Genomic DNA, 11,710 nt, shown 5'->3' with positions numbered 1-11,710 from the left:
GGGACAAATCAAAAACCGAATTAAAAAATACAAAAATTCCCAAATCGACGGACCACCAAGCCCCACCTGGAAACTGAACCGACTTCGGCGACGGAAGGTTGATGGCGATGTGGTTGATGACCGTTCGTGGGTATCATATCTCTGGCAAAGATAATTTCTCGCTATTTCCGTTCGTGGTCTGATTTTACAATTGTAAACTATGGTCCTGTTCTTTTGGACTGAAATTGTCTGAACTGAACTGAACTGAACTGAACTTAATGGAGCTGAACTGAACTGAACTGAACTGAACTTTATAGAGCTGAACTGAACTGAACTGAACTGATCTGAACTGAAATAAAAATAAAAAGATAATAATAATAATAATACCAATTATAATAATATTATTCAGTATTATTATTAATAATATATTAATATAATCTAATAAGTAATATAAAAAATAAAATAGTAATATAATAATAAATATAGTAATATAATAATAATAATATATTAGTAATATAAATAATAATATTATTAATAATATTATAATATATTAAATAATATAATATATTAATAATAACTAAAAAATAATTATGATAAGTATAATATAAATATTATAAATAATAATAATAATAAAATAATTTATTAATATAATAATTTATTAATATAATAATAATAATAATAAATATGTTATTAATAATATTAATATAAATGAATATATTAATAATAATAATAAATATTAATACACTATTATTTCCATGAATCATAATAATATAATAATAAATAAATATAATAAATAAATAATAATAATAACTATAATAGTAATATAATAAATATTAAAAATAAATTTTAATATAATAATAACAATAGTAAATAAATTAATATAATAATAATGATAACAATAAGAATATAAAATAAGAATAATAATATTAATGTTGAAATAAACTAATTTGAAATGAAATGAACTTAAGTCCAAAAGAACAAGGCCTATCACATCATGGTTTTGCAGAATTGTCAAACATGTTTTCCACTTTCTCTAGCACTTGATTTGTTCACTCAAAGTTGTTAAACAAACAATTATTCATGTTCTAATTGTTCGTAATTAATTTGGTTTGTAAATTGTAATCCATCATCAATTCAAACCCTAATTGTAAAAAAAAAATCCCTTTTTTTTCTAAAATAGAACATTAATTAGATCGATTAAAAGATAGGTTTATTAATAAAATTGTTGATGAAACGGAGAAATTACCGGTGATCTCTACAAATTATGATCCATAATTGTTGAGCTATTGCCGAAATGGTTAGATTTTGAGAGAGAGAGAATGGAGATAACTCTATTCAATTCTTTTTTTTTTTTTTTTTTTTTTTTTTTTAAGATGAAGGGTAGTTATGGAATTTAGGGGCAAAATGTGTGGGATAAAGTAATTTTGTCTGCGAGATTTAGCAACTACGTTTATTAACTAGCTATGATTTAGTGAGGGTTCTAGTTAATAGGAAATAAATATAATTGTTGGACCTCAACCATCACCTTAAGATTTTGGTTGACATGATTCATCTATCGATATTATGTCTTTGATGGATGGTTTTACGCCAATTTAGTGTAAAAACCGTTTTACCCTAGACCAAGACGAGCACAAATATTTGCGGATTCTGTGAACAATGTTTAATTAGTTTTCGTCTAAACTTTTTTGCTTGGACTCGGTTACAAGTGTACAAGTGTTGTAATTGCTGTATTTAGCAAATATTCTATGTTTTGGCTTGATTGGATTATAAAGAGTATGTAACCATGTCCGAATGTCTCGTGTATAAAGCGAAAAAAATGAATGTTCTAAGCTGTTAAGACGAAGAGTTGTGTGAGTTTGGCTTTATAGAATGATATAATCAAGCTGAAATGAGCAGTTGGTTGACACAACTCTCGACTAAGTTTCATCCCGAGTCATGGAACTAGCCTATCCGGGTTTTCAACATGAGAAAGGTTGAGAACATCTGATCCATTTACTTTTTTATAGACGGAGGTTTTAGGCGTTGCTATACTGTTCTTTATTGCTGTTGTTATGATGACCATATACACATACAGTAGTTCTGCGCGGCCTGCAAACCGTGATAATGATGAATATCCATATTATGGATTTTTGTACAAGACAATGAATTAGAGATCACTTCAGCCGTTAGTATATTATTTCCGTCATTGGCCAAATTAGTCATTCTGAAATTTACTTGTATTTAAGTTTGGCAGTTGTTTCGGTTTATGCAAAATAGTGTGTGTTAATTAGCTGTAAATACTAAGTAAGATGCAGGTGGCTGTGGTGCAGAGAACTAATTAATACCTAATTCTGTTTCTTACAATATGCAGGTGGCTGTGGTGCATGTGCTGTGCTGCTATCCAAATATGATCCGATTCATGATCAGGTGGAGGATTACTCTATAAATTCATGCCTGACACTACTTTGCAGCATACACAATTGCGCAATCACTACAACTGAAGGCCTCGGGAATAGCAAAGATGGATTTCATGCAATACACCAAAGACTTGCAGGTTTTCACGCCTCTCAGTGCGGCTTTTGTACCCCTGGAATGTGTGTTTCTCTATTTTCTGCCATCCTTAATGCTGATAAGAGTGATCGGCCTAATCCCACTCCCGGGTTTTCAAAGATTACAGTTTCTGAAGCTGAAACGGCTATTGCAGGAAATCTCTGTAGATGTACTGGTTATAGACCGATTACAGATGTCTGTAAAAGCTTTGCAAATGATGTGGACATTGAGGATCTGGGATTAAACTCCTTTTGGCAGAAAGAAGACAGTTACGACGTTAAGGTGAAAAAGCTGCCATTATATGATCCAAATTGTCAGAAATCGACATTTCCTAAGTTTCTGAAGGATGAATTGAAGTTTAATCTTCTGCTGAATTCAGGGAGATTTTCTTGGTATAACCCTTCTACCATTGAGGAACTCCAAAGCATTCTGCAGTCACTTAAGAGCCATGAAGTGGACCGTGTGAAAATAGTCGTTAGCAATACGGGATCAGGTTACTATAAGGAACTGGCAGACTATGACATATATATAGATCTGAAGAGCATTCATGAGCTCTCAATAATTAAGAAGGATTCTACCGGTGTCATATTCGGGTCAGTGGTTTCAATCTCGAAAGCCATTATAGAACTGAAGGAAGGTAGCCAAAATAATTTGGTTTTAAGTAAAATTGCCAACCATTTCGAGAAAATTGCTTCTAGATCCATCAGAAATTCAGCTAGCCTTGGTGGAAATCTAGCTATGGCGCAAAGATGCGGCTTCCCTTCTGATATTGCTACTGTTCTCCTTTCTGTTGATACAACTCTCGACATAATAAGCAGTTCTAAAAGGGAAACCATAACTATGGAAGAATTCTTAGGAAGGCCTCCTTTAGATTACCGAGATATAATATTAAATATCAAGATTCCGATATGTAGGGCTACTTATTCAGGGCTACAGTCTAAAGTTATGTTTGAAACATATCGAGCTGCTCCCCGTCCTTTGGGTAATGCATTACCTTATTTGAATGCTTCTTTCTTGGCTGAAGTTTCTGAATGTGAATCTTCTGATGGGTTCATGATGAACAAGATTCAGTTGGCTTTTGGATCTTATGGAACCAGGCATGCTATTAGGGCTAAAGAAGTTGAGAAGTTTCTAGAAGGAAAAACGCTTGACCGTGAAGTTCTATATGAAGCTATGAAGTTGGTTCGGGCTAGTATCGTGCCTGAAGATGGAACTTCACATTCATCTTATAGGGTTAGCTTAGCAGAGGCCTTTGTTTTCGAGTTTCTTCATGGGCTGGTTGATACTGGTTTTGAAATTTCCGAATTGGGTTTGAATGGAATGAATGATTCTCAGTCGGGAATTGGAGATGGACTGTTGGAGGATGAAAACAGTCACTCCCAGCCTTTGATGTCACTTGCAAAGCAAGTGATTGTACCTGGCACCGATTATCGTCCTGTGGGGGAACCTGTTTCAAAAACAGGAGCTGCACTACAAGCATCTGGTATGCTTTACGCGTTAATTGTTTCTCTAACTATTATGAATGACCCAATCTGAGACCAAAATTAGACCTGATTTCTTGACCTGAAACCACCCGGTCCAAAAATGAACCGCGTCAAAATGTTTAATCTTCTGCAGGTGAGGCCATCTATGTAGATGATATTCCTTCTCCAAATGACTGTCTCTATGGAGCATTCGTGTACAGCACGAAGCCATTGGCAAGGGTAAAGAGTGTGCAATTCCAATCTAATTCACTTCCAGACGGAGTTCTCGCAGTTATTACTTATAAAGATATCCCTGAAGGAGGGGAGAATCTAGGAAACAAATCACCTCTTGGAAACGAGTCATTATTTGCTGATGAACTCACTAGGTGTGCTGGTGAACTTGTCGCACTAGTTGTAAGTCGTTCTTCCTGTTATACTCTGCTGTGTTTCCTTTTTAACACAAAACGTATACAAGACAGTCTCACATGTAAACTCACTAACCCATATACTTATGTGAGACCGTCTCATACAAGACTGATGGTCTAATTAAAGCCTGTTTTTTCTTTATCTTGATATCAGGTCGCAGATTCACAGAAACATGCAGATATTGCAGCAGAAACTGCAGTAGTCGAGTATGACACAGAAAATTTGGATCCTCCCATTTTAACTGTTGAAGATGCTGTCGAGAGATCTAGCTTTTTCGACATCCCACCTTTTATTTGCCCGAAACCAGTTGGTAACTTTTCTGAGGGTATGACAAAAGCTGAGCAAAAAATTCTCTTGACTGAGGTACAAATAATTTTAATGAATTACGCTGTCTAAAATTCTCAACCGGTCTATGATGAGACCGCTTTATTTTACCTGTAATTAATTTACATGTCTTTCATTTCTTGTCTGTGGGTGACGGAATGAAGGTGCTATATCGAGTTCTTAATGACTTCCTGTTCGTAATATTTTTTAGATCCGACTTCCATCACAATACTTCTTTTATATGGAGACACAAACTGCTCTTGCTGTTCCAGATGAAGATAATTGTCTGGTGGTTTATAGTTCTGTTCAGGCTCCACAATTTTTACATACTACCATTGCCGGATGTCTTGGAATCCCTGAACACAATGTTCGCGTCATTACCAGAAGAGTTGGAGGTGGATTTGGTGGGAAGGCTTATAAAGCTTTTCCTGTAAGCTTTTTGCCTCTACCTCGATAATTAATTCGTGAAATATAATTCTCAAAACAATTTCGTAACTTGCAGGTTACGACAGCTTGTGCACTGGCTGCACACAAGCTTGGTCGTCCAGTTAGGACGTATCTCAACCGCAAAACTGATATGATAAGGGCAGGAGGAAGACATCCAATGAAAATCACTTACAGTGTTGGATTTAAAGCAGATGGGAAGATCACAGCCTTGCATCTTGATTTACTGATTAATGCAGGAATAGCTCCAGATGTTAGCGCTATTATACCGCTTTGCTTCATAGGCGGATTGAAGAAGTATGACTGGGGTGCTTTATCATTTGATATCAAACTATGCAAAACCAACCATCCAAGCAAAACTTCCATGAGAGCTCCTGGTGATATTCAAGGGTCATTTATCGCTGAAGCTATAATAGAAAATGTCGCGTCAGCCCTTTCCATGGATGTTGATGTTGTCAGAATCAGGAACCTGCACACTTACGAAAGCTTAAGCTTGTTTTATGAGAATAGTTATGGAGATGCAGTAGAGTATACATTACCCTTAATTTGGGATAAGCTAGCTTCCTCTTCGAATTTTTACTTAAGAAGGGAGATGGTAGAAAATTTTAACCGCACTCACAAATGGAGTAAAAGAGGAATTTCAAGAATACCCATTTTTCAGGAAGTTACGCTGATGGCAACACCTGGCAAAGTTAGCATTCTCCCTGATGGTTCGATTGTGGTTGAAGTTGGAGGAATTGAGCTTGGACAAGGTCTATGGACAAAGGTTCAGCAAGTGACTGCATTTGGTCTTGGCTTGATACAGTGCGCAGGGTCCGATACCTTGTTAGGTAAGGTACGCGTTATACAAGCAGATACATTAAGCATGATTCAAGGAGGGTTAACATCCGGAAGTACTACTTCAGAGTCTAGCTGTGAAGCTGTTAGGATTTGTTGTGGTTTATTGGTTGAAAGATTATCTGCTGTCAAAGAGAGACTGCAGGGACAAATGGACACTGTCAATTGGGAAACATTGATAGCGGTAACTACTTGTTCATTCAGATATTGTCAAGATAAATTACGACTGTTTTCATTTCATAGTCTTGTCCGACATTTGACCACACACATGTCAGATACTTTAGACCGAGTCTAGGTAAATTGGAAAGGAGATGGCTGAATCAAGTCTTATGATGTTAGTTTTTCATTGCAGGCGGCCATGCATTCAGTGAGTTTGTCTGCAAGTACATACTTTGTGCCTGAGGTTACTTCCAATAAATATTTAAACTATGGAGCTGCTGTCAGTGAGGTAAAGTGGTAAACTTCCTGCTGCAGTTGTGCTTGGCCCTTTCCTTATTCACACCTTCTTATCTACAGTTTTTTTTATCTTTCGCAGGTAGAGATAAATCTTTTTACAGGAGAAACCAGTATCTTACGGTCTGACATCATTTACGACTGTGGACAGAGTCTGAATCCTGCTGTTGATCTCGGACAGGTTGGTTTTGGCTGCAAATTTACAAAAAGCCTTCACGGCTATACATACCTGTAAGAAGATTTAACATGTAATTAGCATTTAATTTGTACAGATAGAAGGTTCATTTGTGCAAGGAATCGGGTTTTTCTTGATGGAAGAGTATCTAAGTAATCCTGAAGGACTAGTAACTTCTGATAGCACATGGACATACAAAATCCCAACAGTCGATACTATACCTAAACAATTTAATGTCGAGGTGATGAACAGCGGGCACCACCAGAAGCGGATTCTCTCATCCAAAGGTATATCTGTGATGTTCTTTATACAGTAACTGTAAGTCTTGTATAAGATCTTGCTGCCCGACCTCGAGTATCTGATGGTCAGCGATCAGATTATTACTTTATTACGACATTCATGAGACTGACTCACTATCTGTTTTGTTGTTTTGTAGCATCCGGAGAGCCACCACTGCTGTTAGCAGCATCAGTACATTGTGCAGTAAGGGCAGCAGTCAAAGACGCTAGGAAGCAGCTCGCTTCTTGGGGTGACTTAGACGGCGACGAGTCTTTGTTTCAGTTGAGTGTTCCGGCAACCATGCCGGTTGTAAAGGAGCTTTGTGGATTGAATATTGTTGAAGCATACTTGAAGAATTCACTTGCTAATCAGTGGCGGATCCAGGATTTAAAGTCGACAGGGGTGAAATATTTTTGCGGGGGAGAATGGGTAATAGTATAAGGTAACCTTAAAAAAGTTTGTAAAATTTTAACTACAACTTCGAAATTTTCATACGCCAGTTGGGGGGAACATTATGGAGGACAAGATGAAAGTAATCATAAATCATTACCCTTATAGGTTAAATTTATAATCAAGTCGGTCGTTACACAAGTAATTAATTCCCTAGTACTTGTCTCCCAATTAAAATTGGGTATTTATCCCGAATATTCTATGGATTTCAGGCAAGTCATTAATGATATGATATGATGAATTATTACATTCAAAATGAAAATCTGAGTTATATTTAAGCTACTTTTGTTTTACGCTCCTTTAAAGTAAATTAGGACTCGAAATTCAATTAATCTGATATTGACTCATCCCGAACCATACCTCACACGAAATATTACAAATCGATTAAAGTTACTAAACAAAATGAACTCAATCGAAATCGAACTGACACCAAAACTAATATCAACGCTTTTTAATTAAATCGATTTAATCTTATCCGAAACGAAATCAATTAGACCGTTTACCACAATTACCAGGTCTAATTGTACTTGTCATTCGAAATTCACCTGAATCCTAATTTGAAATCCTAATTAAAGTTACTAACCAAAATGAATCAAATCTAAAGTGACCCATATCTGAAAATGACCCGATCAGAGTCTACCCCACCCGCCGACGCCTAGAGTAACCTGAACCTCAAATGACTCGACAACTACACATTCGAAATTCACCCGAATAAAAAAAATGACCCGTCCTAAAATAAATTATACGGTGCACTTGAGTCACTTAAACCGAACAATCCATTTGCGCGGATGCTTATGAGAAGCCTACTATTTGCATTTTGTGAGAGAGCAATTATCGGTCTACAATTTTAGACAAATAATATCCATCTATAATGAAACGGATGAGACAAAATTTTATCAATTTTATTCAAGTTTCCATGCAATAATGAAATTTTATCAAGTTTCCATGCATTTTTTTTTTTTTTTTTCTTGGAGCTGGGTTAAAAGTCATTGCCTTTCACTCTCCTCCCAATAAAAATGGATGAGACAACCTAATTTTCTAGGACAATTGTACAAATCATTCCTCTAAAGTGCACTTTTCAATTAAGAACTCAAAATCTAGTGTTTAGTCAAAAAGGAATAAAATCTGGGGTGGTATTTTGACCATTTTCCTACCCACTCAACAAAAAATGACATTTGACATTTGACCTTTATTTCTGAAATTTATTACTACATGAGCTGACGAGCATGAACTATGAGACAGTGATCAACTTGAAAAGTTAAATAAAAGGTGGTTTATCTTTATTTAATTTAGTGGCCTAAAGACTAAAGTTTAATCTTAAAAAAATGGAGAAGATAGGTAATTTAGTGTTTGCGATTAATGGAGAAAGATTTGAAATACCAAGTGTTCATCCTTCAACTACTTTGCTCGAGTTTTTACGTACTCGAACCCGGTTCAAAGGTGTCAAGCTTGGTTGCGGAGAAGGTTAGTGTTATACACTTATACTTATACTGTTATGTTTGGGTACGACATACAATAGATAATTACGGAGTAAGTGACATAACCAAAATTTGAAGTATGCGGTAAATTAAATGTTAGAGATGATGGAGTAAAACATTAACTTTAATTTTTAGAAAGTCAATCGTGTCACTTTTGCTAGCCCTCCTTAGATCCGTCACTAGTTAGATTGTTTTACTCGAGTTTTGACATTTTATTGCATGGAAACTTGATAAAATTTCATTCATCCATTAGTTATTGATTTTGGTGGTGGTAATGTTTTTTTTGGGTGTAAACGGTATGTTCACCGTCGGTAACAGTGTATAATCCCCTCGTCACGGGTGCTTTCACGAAGAGGTAAACGGTTGGCTAAACAGTTTGTTCCATTTCCATGGGCAGAGATCGATCCCTAATTTGGAATGAAGTGAACAACCACTACACTGCACCAAACCCATTTAATTTACCGGATTAAAATACCCCTCATCAAAAATTAAAAAAAGGTATATAAATGTTGGGACAAAGGGAAATAAGAATTTTTGTATAAGCCTAAACAACCTCCCATAACTTCTTTTTTATTAACTAGCCATGATTCAGTGAGGGTTATAGTTAATAGGAAATAAATATAATTGTTGGACATCAACCATCACCTTTAAGGTTTTGGTTGAGATGATTTATCTATCAATATTACTCGTATTACTTTGATGGATGGTTTTACGCCAATTTAGTGTAAAAACCGTTTTACCCTAGACCAACACGAGCACAAATATTTGCGGATTCTGTGAACAATGTTTAATTAGTTTTCGTCTAAGCTTTGTTGCTTGGACTCGGTTACAAGTGTACAAGTGTTGTAATTGCTGTATTTAGCAAAAATTCTATGTTTTGGCTTGATTGGATTATAAAGAGTATGTAACCATGTCCGAATGTCTCGTGTATAAAGCGAAAAAATGAATGTTCAAAGTTGTTAAGACGAAGAGTTGTGTGAGTTTGGCTTTATAGAATGATATAATCAAGCTGAAATGAGCAGTTGGTTGACACAACTCTCGACTAAGTTTCATCCCGAGTCCTCTATGGAACTAGCCTATCCGGGTTTTCAACATGAGAAAGGTTGAGAACATCTGATCCATTTGCTTTTTTTTTTTATAGACGGAGGTTTTAGGCGTTGCTATACTGTTCTTTATTGCTGTTGTTATGATGACCATATACACACATACAGTAGTTCTGTGCGGACTGCAAACCGTGATAATGATGAATATCCATATTAGAGATCACTTCAGCCGTTAGTATATTTCCATCATTGGCCAAATTAGTCATTCTTATAAGATTAGGAGTTTATGGGAATTATGAAATTGTATTAACAATGCTAATGATACATGGTTTATATAGGTTACAATGTGTGCAAATTAAGGTAAGAACTATATTACAAGATATTTGATATGCTATATTAACTATATACAAAGATTTGAGTAAATATTTCCTAAGTGTAGGAAATATGGTTAATACGCCCCCGCAAGATGGACGTCCGAGGGGTAAGGCCAATCTTGGAGCGAAGGTCAAGGTAGTGGGTCTTGTGAAGTGGTTTGGTGAGAATATCTGCCAACTGATCTTTGCTTGCAACGTGTTGAATTCGAATGTGACCATGAAGCAGCTGTTGTTTGACGAAGTGAAAGGATAGAGCCATGTGCTTCATGCGAGAATGAAAGACCGGGTTTCAGGCATAGAGAGTAGTTGAGATGTTGTCACAGAAGATTGTTGGAGGGTTGGTGACGGAGATACGGAGCTCGTGGAGAAGGTTTACTGAGCCAAAGTGTCTCGGTTGTGACGGATGCAACGGCGCGAAATTCAGCTTCAGTAGTGGAGAGAGTAAGGCCACGTTGCTTCTTAGATGACCAGGAGATAGGATTCCGTCCGAGATAGATGATATAACCGGTGGTGGAAACATAGGTGTCTTTGTCACCGGCATGGTCTGCATCACAAAAAGCATGAAGGCGAGGAGGGGAAGTTTTGTACAGTTGAAGGCCAATGGTCTGAGTTCCTTGCAGATAACGCAGGAGACGTTTTAGGGCAGTCCAGTGAGTGACGGTGGGATGATGCAAAAATTGAGCTAGACGGTTGATAGCAAATGCAATGTCGGGTCGGGTAAGAGAGAGGTACTGGAGGCTACCAACAATAGCACGATAATCAGAGTGGTCTTGGATAGGTAGATGGTCTTCACGAGTTAAGGTGGGTGAGGTAGCTATTGGAGTTGTATTAGGTTTGGCATCTATCATTTTGAACTTGGTTAGAAGGTCAAAAATGTACTTTGACTGATTTAGATGAAGACCATGCGAGTTGTGAGTGACTTCAATGCCTAAAAAATAAGATAGCGGTCCAAGGTCTTTGAGGGAAAACCGTTGCGATAGTTTATCAATAAAGGAACGAAGTTGAGTAGGGTGTGGTCCAGTGACGATAATGTCATCAACATAGACAAGCATGTAGATAAAGGTATCGTTGGTGCGTAAAATAAATAAGGAGGAGTTGGATATAGACTGTTTAAAGCCGTAAGATAGGAGGTAGGAGGTTAATTCGGTGTACCAAGCGCGTGGAGCTTGTTTTAGGCCATAAATTGCTTTATTTAATTTGCAAACGTAATCTATTTTTGTTTGATTTACAAAACTAGGAGGTTGTGTCATAAAAACATTATCGGTGAGTGTTCCTTGAAGAAATGCGTTATTAACATCCAGTTGTCTAAGGGACCACGAGTTAGTGACAGCTAAGGCGAGGATGAGACGAACTGTAGTTGGTTTAATAACGGGACTAAAGGTTTCATTAAAATCAATACCAGGTCGTTGATGAAATCCCTTAACAACTAGACGAGCTTTGTGTTGCTTAAGGGTAC

The 11,710-nt window shown here is 36.5% G+C and overlaps 1 protein-coding gene across 1 annotated transcript; it reads left to right on the top strand.

Annotated features, from left to right (window-relative positions):
- Positions 1-2,332: 2,332 nt before the first annotated feature.
- On the top strand, positions 2,333-7,452 carry LOC141615042 (abscisic-aldehyde oxidase-like). The gene is made up of 9 exons (XM_074433628.1): positions 2,333-3,991; positions 4,126-4,385; positions 4,551-4,787; positions 4,933-5,151; positions 5,224-6,186; positions 6,355-6,450; positions 6,538-6,636; positions 6,728-6,917; positions 7,067-7,452. The coding sequence occupies exons 1-9, from the start codon at positions 2,551-2,553 to the stop codon at positions 7,348-7,350; spliced, it is 3,789 nt and encodes a 1,262-aa protein (XP_074289729.1). The 5' UTR covers positions 2,333-2,550; the 3' UTR covers positions 7,351-7,452.
- Positions 7,453-11,710: the final 4,258 nt, after the last annotated feature.

The sequence above is a fragment of the Silene latifolia genome, chromosome 1 (assembly GCF_048544455.1).
Source record: "Silene latifolia isolate original U9 population chromosome 1, ASM4854445v1, whole genome shotgun sequence".
NCBI classification, from domain to species: Eukaryota; Viridiplantae; Streptophyta; class Magnoliopsida; order Caryophyllales; family Caryophyllaceae; genus Silene; species Silene latifolia.
The sequence above is the reverse complement of the archived record's forward strand: the minus strand, read 5'-3'. Positions and strand labels throughout refer to the sequence as shown.

Excerpts from the sequence above, each read along its gene's own strand:
- LOC141615042 (XM_074433628.1), top strand. The coding sequence starts at position 2,551 with ATGTGTGTTTCTCTATTTTCTGCCATCCTTAATGCTGATAAGAGTGAT. Across the intron at positions 6,187-6,354 it reads ATTGGGAAACATTGATAGCG|GCGGCCATGCATTCAGTGAG; the intron begins GTAACTACTTGT and ends TTTTCATTGCAG. Across the intron at positions 6,451-6,537 it reads ATGGAGCTGCTGTCAGTGAG|GTAGAGATAAATCTTTTTAC; the intron begins GTAAAGTGGTAA and ends TATCTTTCGCAG.